The 20,938-nt window shown below is 43.2% G+C and overlaps 1 protein-coding gene across 1 annotated transcript in view; it reads right to left on the bottom strand.

The window, feature by feature from the left end:
- FBP2 (fructose-bisphosphatase 2) overlaps positions 1-20,543 on the bottom strand; it is a 32,698-nt gene extending 12,155 nt beyond the window's left edge. The window contains exons 1-4 of the mRNA XM_072835358.1: positions 20,157-20,543; positions 15,690-15,852; positions 13,352-13,444; positions 1,362-1,502 (exon numbers count right to left, since the gene is read on the bottom strand). Coding sequence (XP_072691459.1) covers positions 1,362-1,502; positions 13,352-13,444; positions 15,690-15,852; positions 20,157-20,326 — 567 coding nt within the window. The 5' untranslated portion in view covers positions 20,327-20,543. The remainder of the gene's footprint in view (positions 1-1,361; positions 1,503-13,351; positions 13,445-15,689; positions 15,853-20,156) is intronic.
- Between the last annotated feature and the right edge of the window lie 395 nt (positions 20,544-20,938).

Genomic DNA, 20,938 nt, shown 5'->3' with positions numbered 1-20,938 from the left:
ACTGGAAGGTTCCTAATAAGCATAGGAATTTACATTCCCAAAGTATAAAGAGGCAGGACCATGCTGACCATGTCTGAATCAAGACAATGATGAGAACACTCAGCAACCACTAAAGTAACTAAACATCTCTCCTCTGCTGTATGTGAGTGGGGACTTCTTTACCAATGAATCGCTACCTTCGCTTTAATCTTCCCACCTCCTAGATAAAAATTACTGATACACAATCATTAATTGTACCTCCTCCCAAGCCAGAACTGACCCTCTCTTTCTTAAATCCTCTTGAGACCATCAAGCAAAAGCCGACTTGCTATAAAGTCCATCCCAGCTCCCTCCTAGCATGACAGTCTACCATTCTTCTAGAGAACAGCACATCCATCCTTATTCAGTAAACCCAACTTCTTTCTATTATAGACAAGTTCCTGACAGTCTCTGGCTCATGAGCTTTAATAACTTGCTGTGGACATTTGTTGCTTTGGAGCAGCCCAGTGTGGAGTAACACTTCCTAAAAGCAGCCTAACTCCCTTTGAAGAGTTAACTCTTCTCATTGGATGCCAGTCCAGGAAGACTAAGCTGATCTTCCTCTGGTCCAAAATCAGGCATTTGACTTAGCTTGGCAAATTAGATACTCCTCCCTGGCAACTAAAACCTGAGTGAGAAACACAAAATCAGGGACAGTGTCCAGACCAGACTGGCCATGCTGCAAGCCCATCCATTCCTGGAACTCCTGTATCCTGGTCCCCAAGACCTGCCCATTTCTAGCCTATGTTCTGAGCTTTACCATTAATATGATAATATCCTTTACTTAATTGGGAAGAACACGTACATGATCAGGAATCCCACAAACCTGTGCTGTCCAATAGAGTAGCTACTAGCCACATGTGGCAATTTAAGTTAATCTGAGTTTCTTAGTCACTCTAACCACATTGCAAATGTTCAATAGCCATAGGAGGCTAGTGGCTACCATATTGGACAGCCCAGATTTAGAACACATCCATGGTCACAGAAAGTTTTATTGGATGGTGCTACTCTAAAAAATCCATGTTTCTGTCTACACATTGGCAACATTAGGATTTTTTAAATTATTGTATTCCCATAAGTCAAAAAGGTGGAATGCATTTTTGGATTAGAAACTCCTTAAGGACAGAGCCTGGGTTGCTATGACAAACCTATAGAACACTTCAAATGCCCTCCACTGGACAGGGATCATTAATGATTTCTAATGTTGGTGTTGATTCCCTAACTAGATACTCTTGTCCCTAAAGTAAGTATTAAGAATGACAAAAAATTACCCCAGTGGATTGGAATTAAGCACAGAGGCAGATGGAGTCCTAAGTACTGATACTGCCATATTGGGTACTTACTGGGTCAAGCATGAAGAGGTCCACTCCTTGCCCAGTGGAAAGAGCCACCAGGGTTGCACTACCATAGAGGGCATAGCCTGCAGCCACAATATTTCGGCCTGGCTGCAAAGCATCCTTTTCAGAAGGTTCGTCCTCTGAGGTCTGTAGAAGAGAAAAGAGAAACATAGGGTGTTACTGTCTCTGGAAAGAACCATTTGCCAGAGGCCTGGGCTTCAGATCTCCACTGAAGGAAGTGCAGTTCTCAGAATTTTAAGCTGAGGCAAATGCATCTGGAGGAGATGCATTACCATGGTAACAAATGGTTCCTGCTGAGCCATTAACAAAGGCCATTCTAGCACTTCTCCCTAGTTTCTGAACATATTCATCTGCATCCTGCACAAAGCACCCCAAGATGCTAAACCACAGCCCCCCTTAATAATTATAAGCCATGCTCCTTGACTGTTACAACAACCAAGGCCATGAAACTCTGATCGTGTGCCCTATCTCGTTATACATACTCAACAACATTCTGAAGGAAATACCTTTATCATCTCCATTGTGTAGATGCAACTCTCAGAGCCTGAATGTTTGGATAACTCACCTGATACTAGAAAGCCTCAGAGCTGGAGTCAAGCCCAGGCAGCCTGGCTCAGGGCTCTTCCCTGTTCCATATGCTGTACCTGGAAGGCCTTGCCCTTGCCTGCCCCCCACCTCCACCCTAACATCACTGTGGATGGCAGATGTGAAAGGAGTTTTGAAGGAGAGGCAAATGGGCACTCTTCAATCAACTCTTCAAATCAGAAGACCTAGATGGATTCAGTTCCACAGACCATGGCGAATAGCTATGACAAATGTGACAAGGTGAGGCTCCAAACTCACTTTCCCATAGTCTGTTATACCCAAGGAACGTGGTGCTTGGTCCTCAAGGGTTAAATACAAACTGTTGGCCTCACTGCTTCTGAGCTATTCGATTTCCCACTCTCTGTTTTCTAGTACAGCTACCTCAGCTGTTTAATTAAATGCCCTGTTCTCTCTAGATACCAGTGGATTTTGTCTAAAAGGTCAGTCCAGAAATACTACATAGTGATTTCCTGTTGAGCAGAAAATTCCAGAGAATTGCAAAGTGGTGGAGGTGAACAAAATACCTTTAAAATTATGAAGACAGGGGGATCCCTGGGTGGCTCAGTAGTTTAGTGCCTGCCTTCGGCCCAGGGTGTGATCCTGGAGTCCCAGGATCAAGTCCCAGATCAGGCTCCCTGCATGGAGCCTGCTTCTCCCTCTGCCTGTGTCTCTGCCTCTCTCTCTCTCTCTCATGAATAAATAAATAAAATCTTTTTAAAAAATTATGAAGACATATTGGTGCTTATGTAAATAGGAATCAGAACAACAATATTGAGCTGTATTATCAGACACACATTAAAAATGTCAATTATGCTAATTAACTCCCCTGAAGAATAACTTCTTCAGGGTAAAATAGTAATTTTTATTTATATGGGGCTTTATATGTTTCAAAGTACTTTCACATCATCATGCTTTTTGTAAAACAATGGAGAGTCTCCCTAACCCGCATTAAAAGTGAAGGGATGGAGGTCAGGAGAGGTACTCACACATTTTGAAACCAGTGAGTGATAAAGCTAGGATGGACCCACATCTCCCAATCCTAAACCAGCATCATTCTCAATACTGTCACAGAATATGGGGCCAAGTGGCCCTTTGCTAGTAATATCCTAACGACTTCACTGTAAATCAAATTTTACCGTTCTTTAAAGATGGTAAATTCCTGGAGCACCTGGGTGGCTCAGTCAATTAAGCGTCCAATTCTTGATTTCTGCTCAGGTCATGATCTCAGGGTTGTAAGATCAAGCCCCAGGTCAGGCTCTGCACTGAGCACAGAGTCTGCTTAAGATTCTCCCCCTCTCTCCCTCTGCCTCTCCCCTGCTCACATGCAGGGTCTCTCTCTCTCAAAAAAAAAAAAAATGGTAAATTTATTTTAATGATTTTTCCTTTTATCTTCTCACCTTACAGTCTTTCAAATAACTTTTTTTCTTGCATCTAATTACATTTCCATCTGACTTGCTCATATGTTCAGTAAATTGGCCTTATTTTCAGATTTTCAGACCACATACAGATTCTGGGAACCAGGCCCCAGAACAGATTCTCAAAGTGGACCAGCATCATAAGCACCCCCTGGGATCTTGTTAGGAGTACAAATACTTGCCTTCCACCCCAATCTGGCCAGACCTACAAAATCAGAAACTCTGGGCCTCAGAATCAGGCCTCTAGGTGATTCTGAGGCATGCTGGTTTGGGAACCATTGCTCTAAAGTATCTGTTCTTAAGAATCTTCAGGAAAAGGCTCTTTATTAAAATCTTTAGTCTTCACCATTGAAGCTTTGGAAACACCTTCATTTGGCCCCAGAAGGACCACATTTTCTATGTATAAAACCAGAGCTCTGTCCTGCTGATTTCTCCCTGACCAGAGGCTATCTTTCCTGTGAGCTGTGATCCTCCAGCCCCCATGCAGCCTAGCACCCTCTTCATGGCCCTTTGGGCTCTGCTGTGGCTTGAAAAGACCAACTCCTTCCCCACTGGCTTCACTAGCTATTAATAACAGGTTGAACTCTCTGGCTTAAAGACATAAGAAAAAATACTTTCTGGATCACAAGACCTCCCTCTAGCCATTGCCAATTCTCATCTTTATATATCCTGGAGTCTAGAATACGTATTTACACTAGCTATCTTTCTTCTCCTGTCCCCACTGCAGGCTGCTAAATATGATCCCATCTACTATCTCAAGAGCACATTGTCCAGTCCTCCTTACCCTACCTCTGGGCAATGCTGGGTCCCTTGGCTACTGTCTCATCTTGATATGGATCTCTCCTGAGCATCTGTCTACCTCCTTCTTTTCTAGCCTGCAATATTATGATTTATTAGAAATATTTATTTGTGCATTCAGATGACCAAAATGCATTTCTCATATATATTTACTTTTCACCCACAGTTCCTGGCTCACGCTTCCAAAAACCCTCAGACTTCCTTTAGTGTTGAGAGTGATAAAGTGTCTTTGTCATGCTGATGAATGACTTTTGGACACATCTAAGGAGGGTGCCTTGTTGTCTGGAGAACAAACCTCTGTGATTAGAAGATTGAAACTTTCAGCCCCGCCCCCTGACCTCCTGGAGCAATGGAAGGGATGGAGATTGAATCTACTGCCAATGGCCAATGATTTAATCAATCAAGCCTATGTAATGAAGCCTCCATAAAACCTTTAGAGTCTGAGGAGCTTCTGGATTGGTAAACACCCAGAGATTCAGGGAAAATGGTTGCTATCTCCAGGTAGATAGTGTTAGAAATAACTTGAATTCTTGGACACCTGCCAGTATCTAAGAATTGCTGGTGCTGTGTGGAGACCCCGCCCCCACATTGGAATTGGGTCCAGGAACCTTTCATAGCCTTCTTTCTAACTCTCTAGCCGTTCTTTCTTACTTGCTTTTGCCACCTTATTCTTCTGACCCCTTAAATGTAGGTGCCCCTCCTGGGTCCTCTCCACCCTTGGAATATCTAACCAGTACAAAATGGACTCTCTTAACTGCCACCTATCCAAAGTGTATACTTCAGTTGCTGTGAGACAAATAAATTTAATGAGGGCTTGGATAGATGCCTGACCCAAACTGGCCCAATCAGAGTCTACTCCAGAAATCCAGATTTGGGGCTAGAACACTCTGGTCTATGACAACTTGAGAGCTGTGGGATGGCACCTTTCTTCTGCCATAGGCCAGAGAGCCAGAGAAAACTTGGTCCACAGAGAGAGGAAGTGTCCACGTGGCAGGAAGGCAAGAGAAGAGACTCTTTTCTGGTCCCAGCCTTCCCTGAGGCTGGTCATATTCCTGCCTTAGTTTCCTAATCCATTCTTGGGATTTATACTAGAGCCCTAATAAAGCTCTCTTTGTAGTCTATACACTTCTCAGCAATCTCACCCACAACCAGAGTTCAAAGCCCTAAGACCTGCCAATGACTCCCAGAACTCCATGTTCATCTCCCCGGGGAGCCCAGCCTCAAAGTCACCTGCCCACCAGATATCCCTAGTCAGGTATCCCACAGATACACCAAACTCAAGACAGAATTTGTCTGCCCCATCTCACTCCCCAAAATCCCTGCTCTGCTCCCATTGCTTCCTGTTTCAGCAAATGGCACTGTCACTTGTCAGTAGAAACCTGAGGGTCACCTACCCCTCCCTTTCCCTGACCACCCTCCTTGCCCTCATCCATGCCCTCCTCCTCTCAGTCACTAAGCCCAGTCACTCCTGGCATCCACTCTTCACAGCTCTGTGGCCCCCTCTCCATCCTCACCACCACCACCACTCGGCCTCAGGTGACCTTCACTTCCTGCCTATTCCCTCAACTCCACCCTTACCCCATTCAGATTCATGTCACTTCTCTGTTTAAAACACTTTATTGACTTCCCACTGCCTCAACATCTGATATTCTTAATTCATTGTACAGGCCTTCCATGATCTGTCCTCTTCTGGCTGACCACCCTCATCTAATACCATCCTCTACCCGCAACCCAGCAACACTGAGCTTCTTTTCTCTTCTTGAGCATTCCTCCCTACATCTGAGCTCCAAGACTCTGTCTATGACCTTCTTTCTAGCCAGAATGGCCAGCTCCTTTCTCCTCACACACTCTGCCTAAGGAACTCATAGTTAACCTTCAAGTCCCAGGTGAAACATCAGCTTCCCCATGGAGGCCTTCCCTAACCTCACAGTTGGTCTTCCAGATACTCGGTACTTCTCCTCGGAAGCTGCCAACACACCGTCATCATTGTGTTTAACATCTGCCTTCCTAAATACATTGTAAGCTGCATGGTGGCAGGTGCCAACTGTCTTGTTCATGCCTATTTTCCTACCATTGGGTGCAATCTGGCCCATGTTTATTTCATTCAATTGATAGACATGCAAATACACATGCAAATTTATACACATGCATATATGTACATGCACACATACTTTTTCAGGAGCAGCCTGGGCAGGCTATTGCATAGGCATTCCCAAATTTAATCAACCTCTTGTTTAAAATTTAGATTTGGGACACCTGGGTGGCTCAGCAGTTAAGCATCTGCCTTCCAGCTCAGGGCGTGATCCTGGAGTCTCGGGGTCGAGTCCCACATTGGGCTCCCTGCATGGAGCTTGCCTCTCCCTCTGCCTGTGTGTGTCTGTGTGTGTCTCTCATGAATAAATAAAATCTTTAAAAAAATAAATAAATAAAATTTAGATTTTTCCTGAAATTTAACTTTTTGTTTTAAAATGATAGATTCACAGGAAGTTGCATAAATAGTACAGAGATACCATGTACCTTTCACCCAATTTCCCTCAAGGTTACATTGCATATATTTTACTGTAGTACAATATCAAAACCAGGAAACTGACATTGGTATTAAGTCTATGTGTCGGGATCCCTGGGTGGCGCAGCGGTTTGGCGCCTGCCTTTGGCCCAGGGCGCGATCCTGGAGACCCGGGATCAAATCCCACATCGGGCTCCCGGTGAATGGAGCCTGCTTCTCCCTTTGCCTATGTCTCTGCCTCTCTCTCTCTCTGTGACTATCATAAATAAATAAATAAATAAAAATTTAAAAAAAAAAGTCTATGTGTCATTTTGTGTAATTTTATCACATATGTAGACACCACATAAAGATACCTAACTACCCCATCAAGCAGAGAAATCTCTCTCATGCTACTTCTTTATGTCATACCCATCTTCCTTCCCACTCCACCATCCCCAACCTCTGGTAACCACTGATCTTTCTCCAGCTGTACAAGTCTGTCTTTTTTTTTTTTTTTTTTTTTGAGGTTTGCTTATTTATTTGAGAGAAAGAGTATGCATGGGTGCAGGGGTTGGGATAGGAGCAGAAGGAGAGAACCTTTTAAGCAGACTTCCCACTGAGCACAAAGCCAGATATGGGGCTCAATCCCACAACCCATGAAATCACTTGCTAGCTGAGCCCAAACCAAGAGCTAGATGCTCAACCAACTGAGCCACCCAGTCACCCCTGTAAAGGTATGTTTTTAGAGACTGTTGCATAAATGGGATCATACTGTTTGTGAACATTTGAAATTGTCTTTTTTCACTCAGCCTGACACCATTGAGATCTATTGACATTGTTATTGTATCGATAGTTTATTACATTTTATTGCTGAGTGATTCTCCATGGTATGCATATATCACTGTTCAACCATTCACCTGTTGTAGGACATTTGGGTTATTTCCAGTTGTGGGTTATTACAAATAAAGCTGTCACAAAAATCATGGGCAGGTTTTTGTGTGGACACAAGTCTTCATTCTTCTGGGGTAAATGAAGAAATTGCCAAATTCTTCCCAAGTGGCTGTGTCACTTTACATTTCCACTAGCCACACATAAGGGACGTCATTTCTCTGCATCCTTGCCAGCATTTGATGTTGTCACTATTTTGTATTTGAGGGGTTCTAGTATGTGTACAGTGATGTCTCATCATGGTCTCGCTTTCCATTTCCCTAATGGCTAGTGATGTTGAACATCTTTTTATGTGCTTATTTGCCAACAAACAATTTCACCTGTGTGGTGACATGTCTCTTCATGTCCCACGTTCTGCTTGGATCATTCAGAGTTTTTTTACTATTGAGTTTTGAGAGCTCTTATATGTTTTAGATAGGAGTCCTTTGTCAGATTGGTTTGCAAAAATATTCTCTCATTCTGTAGCTTGTGTGTTCATCCTCTTAACAGAGTGCACTTTTTGGAGAATTGCTCCATCTCATCTAAGTTGTCAGACTTATGTGTGTAGAGGTATTTATAGAACTCCCTTATTTTTCTTCTGATGCCTCCTAATTTTTTAAAAATACCAAAATAACTTTGAGATGAACAGTCTAATGTACAAATATGTGTTTCTCTGATTACTCTCCAAAGAAAAAATCCAAATAATGAAATTATTGGGTAGAAGACTATTGATACACATTGAAAAGTTGTCCCTCAGAAAAATTGTATTAACTTATAACATTACCATCAGTGATAAAAAGCATTTGCTTTTTTTTTTTTCTGAGAGAGAGAGTATGTACATGAGTTAGAGTGGGGTGGGGTGTGGGGAGGGGCAGAGGGAGAAGAAGAGAAAGACCTTTTAGCAGGCTCCATGCTCAGTAGTCATGGCCTGAGTCAAAATCAAGAATCAGACACTTAACCAACTGGCCACCCAGGCACCCCAAAGCATTTGCTTTAATTCAATCTGATGAACATAAGAGAGCACTATTATTTTCATCTTAGCCTATTTGATGGCTGAAAAAAATTATATTTCTTTTGTTTTAATTTCCATTTTTTATAGTTAAAAATGTAAACTTCATAAGCTTCTTGTCCATTTTTATTTCTTATTTTGTAAGTTGCCCATTTCAAGTCTTTGTGTATTTTTCTCTTAGGATATTTGTCTTCTTGTTGTTTATTTTATTTTTTAAAAGATTTTATTTATTTATTCATGAGAGACACAGAGAGAGAGGCAGAGACACAGGCAGAGGGAGAAGCAGGCTCCATGCAGGGAGCCCGATGTGGGACTCCATCCCAGGACCCAAGGATCACACCCTAAGCCAAAGGCAGACACTCAACCACTGAGCCACCCAAGCGTCCCACTTGTTGTTTATATTAATACCCTTTTACATTGAGAGACAGTAACACCTTATATGTGTTAACTTATTTTCCCCAAGTGCCATCTGCTTTTTAATTGTATTTACAGTGTCCTTTTCTTTCACAGTGCAATTTTTTGGTAATTAAAATTATTCATTACAGCCCATATTATTTTCTTCTCTTGTCTTTACAGTTAGATATAATTTCTCCTACATCAAGACAAGGCCAGACTAATAGTCTCCTATGTTTTGTTTCTAGTTTCATCCTCCATCTCTCCACAAAATTCATTAGCCCATCTGTAATTTTTTTCAGTGCATGGAAAAAAGAAAGGCTCATTTTTTCTGGTTTTGAGATCTCAAAAATCTACTTCATATTAGTCACGTCTATTGCTATGACACTCTTCTCAGAAAATCTCAGAGTAGTTTGCAAATGATCTGATGTTCTCTTTCTCTGGCCTTTTTATTTCTTCATACCCCAATAAAATATCTAAATCTGTCACATGTAAGGAAGGAATGCATCCCATGGTCGCTTACCAGTAAAGTTAATGGCAATTGCAAAGGCTCACTGTGTGGAAAAGTAGATCTTTTCTTTTTTTTTAATTGAGGTATCTTACACATAGCAAAGAACACAAATCTGAACTGTACAGCTCAGTGAGTTTTCACATATGTGTAGTATATACTCATGTAACTACCAAGATAAATTTATAGAACATTTCCAACAAGCTAGCAGACTCTTGTGCCCTCCTCAATCATTATCACCTCCCCCAAATGTAACTTCTACACTGCCCTTTCTCATGTTGACAACAAAAAGATAATCACCTTTGCCCATTTTGGAACTTCATATAAATGAAATCACAAAGCATGTGTCCTTTCGTATCTGGCTTATGTTTCACAACAATATGTCTTTGCAATTTTATCTGTGTTTTTGCACACCACAGTCTTTTGTTCTTTTCCATTCTATGTAGCTTTCTGTTGTATGAATATGCCACAATTATCCATTCTAATATTGATACACACTTGGGCTTTGTTTTCCCGTCAGGGGAGATATTATGAATCATTATTCATTATTATGAATCATTTGTCACATGTCTTTGGGCAGACATGAGCACTCAATTACCTTCGGTGTGTACCAGGAGTGGACTTGCTGGACCCTAATGTTTACCATCAGTAGGTGCCATCCCAACTTTCCAAAGTGTTTGTGTTATTTTTTATTCCTACAATGTACAACAATGTACAACAATTCCAGTGTTTTCATCAACACTTGGTATGCACTCTTCATTTTAGCCATTCTTGTGGGGATGAATGATGTCTCATTGTTTTAATGTCCATTTCCCTAATGACCAATGATGTTGAGCATCTCTCTTGTGCTTATTAGCCAATTGTGGGGAAAAAATCTCTTTAGTCTGTTCAAGTCTGCTCATCCCTTTGATTAGGTCAGTGGGGTTTTTTTCAATTGTAGAAGTTCTTTATTTATCCTGCATAGGAGTTCCTTGTTGGAAATACTGAAAATCTTTTCCTGCCAATCTGTAGTAACCTTTTTACTCTGTTAATTTTGTCTTCTGATGAACAAAAGCTCTTAATTTTAATGAACTACAGTTCATTAGCCTTTTCTTTCATGGTTATTGCTTTCTATCTCTTGTTGAAGAAGCACTTACCTTCCCCATAGGCATGAAGGTAGGTATCCTATGTTTTTTTTTCTAGGAACATATTGGTAGTTGCCACAGGCAAGGGTGGAAGGGTGAGAGGCAAATGGGTGAAGGTGGCCAAAAGGTACAAACTTCCAGTTATTAGATGAATAAATCCTAAGGATGTAATGTGACTCAGCATGGTGACTACAGTTAACAATACTGATTATCCATTTGAAAGTTGCTAGAGAGCAGATCATAAAAGTTCTCATGACCAGAAAAAAAAATATTTATTTTTTTAAGTATGTGAGGTAATATGTTAACCAAACTTACTGTGGTGATCATCTTACCAAATATATATACACACACACACATATATATGTATGTATAAATGTATAAATATATATGTATGTATACCATATGTATACTATGGTATAGATGTATATATACCATATGTGTGTATGTGTGTGTATACTATCAAATCTAATAATTATATTGTTCACCTATTTTAATACAATGCTATATATCAACTATATCTCAACAGAACTGGAGGGGAGTGAGAAGCTATTAAGAGCTGTGGATGGTGGAGTTGGAGAGCCCGTTTGAACCCCTGACCTGCCATGTACTAACTGGTGATTTTAGTCAAGTTACTTAACTTCTCTGTGCTTCCATTTGTTCACCAGTAAAAAAGTGATAGCAGTATGAACACCTGCCTCACAGGCTGAGGCAAGGACTGACCCAGGAGCACTATGCTTACAGATGGGCACAACAGTGCCAGGCTCATGCTCAGCAGTCCATAGTATTAGCCATAATGAAAAAGCCAATGTTTAAAACCACCTGAAAGGTACAACTGGGTCTTTTTCCAGAAACTCCAAAAGATCACACCATCCATCTCTTTATTTTTAATCTCTAAGCTGTACCTCAAAGGGAGAAGCAAAGCTCCTTTATTCACCTAGCTCATTTTTGCCTAATTTCAAAACTTCATCTTAGTCTTTCACTTTCTCAAATAGCAGAGAAAGTGTCTTGGGTCATTCTCTCCCGCTCCTTCAGCAGAAGTTTCCTTTTCTCTCTTTGCAAGAGAAAAAAAAAGAGAGAGAGAGAAGCATCAACTGGGAAAGCAAAATTCTCAGAGATTCCTCCCAGTCTAGGCTGGCTTGGCCTCCATCTGGTTCTCCAAAACAGAAGTAGCAGAGCCCAGGCCTGCTTCTTGATTTTCTCCTCAGAAAAAAAGCTTAGACTAACTCACATATCCTGCTACAGTTACTTTTCTGCTAAGCTTTTGCCTCCAAAAATCAAATTCTGGCCTGTTTCTTTGGACAACCATCAGCCAGGCAAAAATATCTTGCAATAGCAACATCTACAGACAACCCATTAGGTGACATGGGACAGACCCAATTCTCCTCCTTGTTTATCATCTAAGAGTACTTTGAAAAACACTCAGAGAAAATTAATTACATGCACATTATAGAATTAGTGCCAAATCGTAGTGTAGAAAATCAGTGATGCTTACAATTTGTTTGATCACAAGCAGTTTAGTGGAAAGAATGTGTACTATCAAGCCAGAGACATGAGTATGGGCCTCTAACACCAGACTGGAGGGCAGATTACCCAACTGAACAAGCCTTAAGACCATCCAGCACCCTAGGTCTTCCTTCCGCCTGAAAGCCCCAGGCCAGAGGCCCAGCCATTTTGATTGGAGTGAGGACTGATCCTCAAATTGAGATCTAGTGTGTATAATGTGGTTTGACATTAAGCCTCTGGTGATACTGGATGGTCACAAACCAACCCATAAGATATTTGCTGTTGTTAGGTATGTGCGGTAGGTGAAACTCCTCAAAGAGATCCTAATCTCTAGAACAGGTGACTGTGTTGCATTATGTGGCACAAGGGACTTTGCAAATGTAATTAGGGTAACCAATTTAAAATAGAGAGATCATCATGGATTGTGCAGATGGGCCCAATCGAATCAAATGAGTCCTCAAAAGCAGAGAACTTTCTGTGGTTGAGAGCAGGGGAGATGAGGCAATGTGGGGATATCAGAGAGATTAGAAGTCTGACAAAGACTTGGCCTGCCTTTGCCCCCTTGGAGGACATAGGACTCATAAGCCACAGAATGTAGGAAGCCTCTAGAAGCTGAGAACGGCCACAGCATCAATCAGCCCAAAAAGCCAAGGACTTCCAACCTATAACAGGAATGGAACTGAACTCTGCCAATAACCTAAATGAGCATCGGAGCTAATTCCCCCACCCCCAGCCTCTTAGGAGGAGGCCAGGCTGGCCGAAACCCAGATTTTGGCCTTATGAGACCCTGAGCAGGGAACCCAGCCATGCTTGTCAGACTTCTGACCTACAAAATGGTAGATAATAAATGGTCATTGCTTTAAGCCTCTAAGTGCATGGCTAAGTAAGATTTGAGAAACATAATGAGAAACAGAGTAAGTCTTCAAATACCACCAGGAACCTAATACTATGTCTGATATCTGTGTCACATCCCCATCTCCAAACCCAGGCCCCATCTGTCATCTTACCTTATCTTCCCACCAGTGTGGTAAAGAAGGCAGTTGGAAAAGTACCAGATCAGTTCTTCCAGTAAGGATCCCAAGGCAGAGCGAGTTATGGTTTGCCTACAGTGGTGTGTCTGTTTAGTGGGAGGACAAAGGCTAAAACTCCAACCTTGTGACTCCCAGCCCAGGAACCTTCCAGAAACTACCAGAGGGAAGGGGCATTAAAGATCAGACTATCTACTCACCTTTCTATAGATGGCAAAGATGGTTCCAATGGAGGCCAAGCAGTCAATGTTTGAAGATCCATCCAATGGGTCAAAGCAGACCACATACTTCCCCTAAATGCACAGAGGGAAGAGCCACCTGATTGGTTCCCTTCCAAACAACACACTCTGTAAATGTCTGTACACAGCAGGTAACACTATATCAAAAAGTGATTTAGAGCAAAAGGATATCCTTATCAAAAAATATAATTACCTGAGGATGGCAAAGTGTATCAGCATCTATGAATCATGAGCTCAGGCCAACCTGCCCATAGACTGATGAGTTGATGCCCACATGGGGCGATTGAGGTCCCATCCACCTCCAGGCCTCCTCTGGCACCACCCTCCCCTCTTGTGTGGGTCCACTGGGAGCTCAGAGCTGCTGGAGGTGTGAGAAGAAACCAGGTCTGAAAGTGGCACCTGGCCCAGAAGAGGTGGAGAAGCTGAAGATAAACCTGGGCTAGCTCTACCCATACCCACAGGAAGGTCACTTACGGATTTATTCATGATTCTTTCTGAACCACTCTGAAGATAGCCTTTCCTCATTTTGGAATGTTTTTGCCAAAAGACTGGAAAATCTCAGAACAATGCCCCAGGGCCTCTGGATCTGTCTTATTAAGAGAGCTAGTAAGCATAAGTAGTCAGGGGAATAAAAAAGTCCTAGGCTTTGCTGCATCCAACCCACCTGCCCTATGCAAAGACCAGAAGACAGAGTGAGTGGGATCATTCTAGCCCACACACACTGCTGCACCAGACTGTTCCAGCTGACATTCCATGGAAAACACCAGATACTTTTTACAGGCTTCCTATGTGGGGTTCCAGGAGCACTTTAGTGATGGGGTCAGAGTCTCCTGGCTAATTAAACACAGGTAATATAATATCAGGTTAGATGGGAATCATTTCTCCTAACCACTGAAATTACTTTTCCCTGACTTTTGGTGAGTAATGCCCTAGCTTAAGCTGACCTTTCTTTCTTTTTTATTCCTTCCTCAATGGGGGTGAAGGTAGGCTAAAAAGTGGGATAATCCATAAATTTGGAAATTCCCCATTCTCCCTGTAGATAATTCAACTGAGCCCATTCATTCATGCATGCATTCACTCAATGGATATCTGTTGAATATCTAGCATATGCTGGAAAATGTTCAAGAACTAGCACTAAGGGGATCCCTGGGTGGCGCAGCGGTTTGGCGCCTACCTTTGGCCCAGGGCGGGATCTTGGAGACCCGGGATCAAATCCCACATCGGGCTCCCGGTGCATGGAGCCTACTTCTCCCTCTGCCTATGTCTCTGCCTCTCTCTCTCTCTCTCTCTCTCTCTCTCTCTTTCTGTGGCTATCATAAATAAATAAAAATTAAAAAAAAAAGAAGAACTAGCACTAAGACCTATGTAGATAGGCCAACTGGGGAAGAAAGTGATAGATTAGATCGGAGAGACGATCAGGGGCATGTCGGTGGGAACTAAATGTTGAAAATAATCAGTGTACTCTAGTTTAAATTGTATGAGATGAGAGTAAAGTACTTTGCACAGTCAGTGGTTTACAACAGGTGTTTAATAAATTTGGCTTTACCTCTTCCATACACTCAGCTAATTATGAAGAAATGGTCTTCAATACCCAATGTATAAAACAAGGACCAGTCTCAGTATTTCTTTTGTATCACAGCTGAACATGGATTGAATTTTTGGCCACCAGAAAATCTGTCTTTAATGAATTGTTTATGAAACCAGAATGACTACAGACCCTCCCTGGTCATGCCCTGCACTGAGCAAGTTTGCCAATGTATGAAGGCAAGAGGACACAATCTTTATGATTTCTTTCCTACATGAATTTAACAGCTTGTCAGGCATGAAGAAATCTCTGCTGAAACCGGAGCCCCCTTGAGAAGTGTGAGATGGGGAATAGAAGTGGAGTGGAGCAGTTCCTGCTCTCCCCAGGAACTCCACTTTTTATTGGACTTGATGATTTTGAAGCCACAAAAAAAAAAAAAAAAAAAAAAAAAAAAAAAAAAAAAAAAGCAGCACTTGTTCCAAGCACATGAAGCGAAAACCCATGAACTCCACCTGCTGAGGCATTTTCAGTAAATTACTTTGATTTATTTCCTAAATGAATCACCTCATTATGAAACTTTTTTTTCACTAGACAGCCTAAGACTTCTAACTAAAGAAGTATGCAACCCATTTTTTTTTTCCAAAAGAAAACAAAAGTTAAGGAATAGAAGAAAATCTCAGAAACTACAGAAAAGCAAGAAAACCAAAACGTCTTCCCAACTCAGTCGTACCACCTACTGGTGAAGGGGGATCTGCGTGTGGGCCTCACACTCACCCTCTTCTCCTTGGGTGTGATGATGGCGTCTTTATTCTCCTCCGAAACCAGGACACAGGTGCTGTAGGAGGATTGCAGCATGTTGATGACCAGGGCATTGGATAACACGTCCAGTTTCTTCACCTCATCCCCGGTCACGTTCACAGTTCCCGCAATTCCATACCTAAGAAGAGGAAGGTCTGAATGAAGGAATCCCTATTCCAGCAAAGTCCAGATGCTAAGACACCACCATTGCATCCCACCACCCCCTTCACGGCCATGGAGTCTCCACATTGTACAGACCAAGTATAACATGTCCCCCAGCGGTGACTCTCAACCTTGCTGCCTCACACCCCAGGGATATTGTCAGGTCCCCTTCTTCTCACAATGATGCTAACCAGGATTCAATCGTAATAAAATACAAACCTGCATTTGGCAGTGGGGAGTGAGGGGAAGAGCTAGCTCATAAAGTCAGACACATTGCCTGCATTCCTGACCCCAAAGAGTCAAGGCCTGTGGCTTTCTGGGGCTGAAATTGCAAGTATTTGTTGATGACCCTCCAGTGGTTAGGCCTGGTGGGCAGGATGAAAAATTGCCTTGTGGTATGTTTGCATTACTTAGGAAGGAAACTTGGGGACAGATTTAACTGATTTCATTCTTCACCACCATTTGAGCAAGGTAAGAAAAACTCTAGCTAGCTTTATGTTTTAGAACACCGGTCTGCAAAGATCTCCCACCTTCCACGATCATGGGCAGGATCCTTCTCACATGCCAGCCAGATCACTCTGGTCTCACCCAGCATTCCTACATGGGCTTAAGGCCCCACCACACTTGCCTTACTGGCACCCCTGGGCTTGCTGCCCTACCCCCACACTCTTCTCTCCAAGGGTGGCGTGGCTCTTACCCCACGCAAGCCTTTTTCATTTCAACTGCCACAAAGGTCCTGTTGCCACCAGCACCCAGAAAACTGCTCCTCTCCTTCTCACCCTCACTCGTGGTGTTCCTCCCACAGGAATGCTGTCTGCCAACCATCAGCTTCTTCCAACTCTTCCTCCTGATTCCTTCTGAAAGCTTCCCTGGTCTCACCACACACCAGGCACGCCCCAGTCATCTCCTCCACAGCAGTTCCCAATCTGTTCATGGGAATACCTTTCCTGCTAGATTATCTGCCCACTGAATCCTAGAACGGCGGCCTTCTGTCCTGGTTTCCACAGTGCCCAAGGACGTAGTAGATGCTCAATACATGTTCACTGAATTGTGAAGAAGGCATGGCAGGAAAGTAATTTTCCTACTTCTCCTTTTCTTAATGCCATTTATTTGTTGAAGGAATCCTCAAGTGGTTCTAACAGGCAGCCAGGATTGAGACTAATGATCTACCCTAAGCAGGGGACAACTCTATTCCCACCCTCTTCCTTGACTGACGGCCTTCCTCCAGGTGCTGTCTAACCTTAACCTCCATCAAACCCTTCCTTCCAGAAAGAATGGGAGCTCATTCATAATGAGGTCTAATTGTCTGACAACTGCCCTGAGTTAGGTCATGGGGGTAAGAGGGCTTTATATCCCGCAGGACAATATCTTGTACCATTTTAACTAATATTAAAGCTTCAGTGACAATTTTTAAGTGCATATCCTACCACTTTGACAGTAGAAAACCATGAAGATGTTTCCAGGAGAAGCATTCTAGCAGTCCCTTCTTCCTACAGCAATGAGCGGACAAAAAAAGAAGAAAAAACTTGAAAATTTCTGATCCCTTTTGCATCCATGGAGTTTGTGCTTTTTCCCAGAAAAAAAGGAAGCAAAAGAATGAGGGGCTTGAGGGCCCCCAGAATGGGAAAGGGGCGGGAGTCTGTGAAAGTCCCATTTTCATGAGCAGAGTTGCTCCAGGACAGAGAGCCCAGCTTCTGGTGTGAAGCAATTCCAGGGTCCTGTTAAAATAATCTCAGCATTTTGTTAGGAAGAAGGACTTTCCAGACAATAGGCTTCTCACAGTGCCATTTTGGTGTTTCTTACCGAGGGACCAGGAGAAGGGTGTCATCTGAATTAGGAGGCCGTGGGGCTCCCTCAGCCCGGGGGGAGCTGAAGGTGGAGCTGAAAGGTGGAGTCTGACGTCTAGATTCACAGGCTGCACCTGTCACCTAGTGGACAATCGGCAGCATGAACCAGACAGCTGGCAAATTTCCCCAGATCTGGGCTTGGAACCAGTGTAAAAATGAGCATCTACTGAACATGTATTATTATGGATCTGGCACTGTTGAAATCTACATCTCAGGGATTCACTAAGCCTTACAACACCCCTAGAGGTTGGGGGCTGTTAACTTCCCCACCATTTTACAAGTGGGAAACTGAGTCCTGGCAAGAGTAGACAATCACATGGGAGGAAGAGCCCCAACTTCGATGAACAACCTATTATCCAATTCCTGAGTCCACTTCATCTGGACACTCAATAGTCACAAAGTTAGAGTTCTGAGGCTGATTAGTACAACCCTATCACTGCAGCCACTGCATCCTGAACAGAGGAAGAGCACATGAAGGTGGGTGAATAATACTGAAGTGTCAGCAAGCATTGGAGATGCCCAGAAAATGGCTCTAAGCATAGCAGGGCCCATATCCGGGGACAGGAAAAGTCACTTTTTAGTGTCATTCAGCACGGCCCATGACCTGGTAGGAGCAGGCAGAGACAGATGGCTGCACCTCGCATCATGGAAGTCCTTAAGCATAGAGCTTGGCCATTAACACTGAATGGGGTGATAATACAGTTACAGCAATAAGCAGAGAGTGAGGAAAGCCAATCATAATGCTCCATTTTAAGTAAGCTCCATTTTAAGTAAGCCTGGTGTTGGGTGTGGAGCCCAACACCAGGCTTGAACTCATGACCCTGAGATCAAGACCTGAGCTGAGATCAGAGTCAGACACTTAACCGACTGAGCCACCCAGGCACCCCATAATGCTATCAAATTTATGTGTTGTTGTTAAAAGAACATAATTGTTAAGAATTAATATTTTAAATCATTAGATTCTGTTATTTCCTCATTTTGGAGGAATGATAATAACAAGTTCCTTCAACTTTTGAGAGGACTTTCATTGGAATTGCTACAAAGAAAATGGAACCCCAGAGAAAGCTTCTTTTTATTGCAGATCTAAACCCGACACTGGGCTGTGTGAAAATTTAAAAAGGGAAACCTTACTAAAATTGAGCCAGGAGGGGGAGCCCTCACACTGTGCCACTGGAGGTCATTGCAGGAAGTGTTGTCAAGTCCAGACCCCAAAAGAAGAATCCTTCAGGAAATCATCAATTTCAGGCGTCTACAGGGGAAGACCTACATTGCATCTCCTACAAGTAACTAACTACCCCAGCGACTCAGCCAATAAGAAACCATGATGGCCCTGAACCCTTTCTTTTCACTTTTGTTCAAAACAACCCCTGCCAATTTCCTTCTCCATAAATAGTCTTCTTTTCCTTTGTTAGACCAGCCTATGGTTTTTGGCATGGCTTGCTTGTCCCATATTGCAATTCTCTATTATTCTCCAATAAACTAATCTTTACTGGTAAAATAACAGACTTATTTTTTAAGGTCAGCAGCTGTGACAGTCAGCAGCTGTAGCATGAATGTGGCCTCGTTCTGTGCCTAGACAGAGTATGGAAGAGAACAAAGCAGAAGAACGCTCTGCATTCCCTCCTCCTAGAGACACAGAACACTTCCAGCTTGCTGCACACCAACTAGGGAAGAAGATAAAGAGTCACCGAGAAAAAGTTTAAAATTTGTTTTAAAAGCAAAAACTCCTTCCATAGTAAGCCTGGACCTCCAGGACAGGAAGTTATTTGGTAAATGATTCCTAGCCTGAGCACATCGACAGAGTTCACGGCAATAAAACGGCTCATATCTGCTGAGAGCATAAAGCGAAGTAAGTCTTCCTCGCTGTTTCTTTGTGCCACAAGAGACAAGTCACAATAATTCAATCTATGTCTTTAATGCAACGAGCCCCTAAGCTTATCATCATTATAATACATTGCAACTGGAAAAGTTACATATAAAAAAAAAAAAAAAGGAGGGATCCCTGGGTGGCGCAGCGGTTTGGCGCCTGCCTTTGGCCCAGGGCATGATCCTGGAGACCCAGGATCAAATCCCACATCGGGCTCCCGGTGCATGGAGCCTGCTTCTCCCTCTGCTGTGTCTCTGCCTCTCTTTCTCTCTGTAACTATCATAAATAAATAAAAATTAAAAAAAATTAAAAAAAAAAAGGAAAAAGAAAACATGTATTTTTTTCTCCATATCACGTCTCCCAAGGATTTTTGTTCCTTTCTTGAACAAGTCAAAAGCCCCTTTATCAAAGTCAGAAACTTGGAAAGCACCTTCCCTCCAGGGCACAGAGGCAAACGGCTTTTGCCACCGAGCTGGCCCAGGCCCCCGCGGCCTGCCCACCCTCCCTGGGCCCGAGCCCCTGCGTGCCAGGGCGGCTCCGGCACCGCCCCTGCTCCCCCAGACTCACAGGTGGGCCAGGCCGGCCTTGCGCACAGCCGAGGAGATGGCTTTGATGGCCGTCAGCATGGAGTTCAGCAGTTGTGTGAGCTCCCCCGTCCCTTTGGCCTGACGCCCTTTCTCCATAACGTAGCGGGTCAGGGTGAGCATGTCCGTTTCGAAGGGGCTTCTGTCCGACATCGCGGCGGGTAACTTCAAATCCTTCTTTTCTCCCGGGGAGGCTTGTTTATCTCTGAAGCCTGGGGCTCCTCGGTGTCTGAGCTGGTGTCTGCGAGCCCTGCCAGGACCTTTAAGGAAAAGGTGCCCCAACCCACGTGATTCAGATAACTGGGCAAGCCTTCAAGGAAACCTCTCTGGTGAGCCTGATTTTGAAGGCTGCCAAAGCACCAAGCAAGCCGTAAATAGAATCAGGCAGCCCAGAAACACGCACCTGCTTTCTCTTGATGAACCTTTTTTCTTTAAAGATCCTAGGAGGCAATTATTAAGTAAGTGGTGGGAGAAAAGAAATCCAGCCACTAAAAACAATGATCCACAAAACCGTCTCATGCAAGGACTTGGAAGGCTTTACATGTATCTCCTGCAGAACCTAATTCCCCAGTGGCACACTGGCAGATATCTTATCTGGGGTATAGGTCACCTAATAAAATAATGGCAATCCTGGGACCTCTTAGCCTGCGGTCTTTTATAAGCATTTGGAAAGGGTGCTTTTTATTTCCAAAAAGCACGTACGACTGACTGGGTATCTATAATAGATATCAAAACTAGAAGAAGAAAATTACATTCCTAGCATGG

This window comes from Canis lupus, chromosome 1 (assembly GCF_048164855.1).
Source record: "Canis lupus baileyi chromosome 1, mCanLup2.hap1, whole genome shotgun sequence".
NCBI lineage: Eukaryota > Metazoa > Chordata > Mammalia > Carnivora > Canidae > Canis > Canis lupus.
Note: the sequence above shows the minus strand (reverse complement) of the source record. Positions and strands in the feature narration are given on the sequence as shown.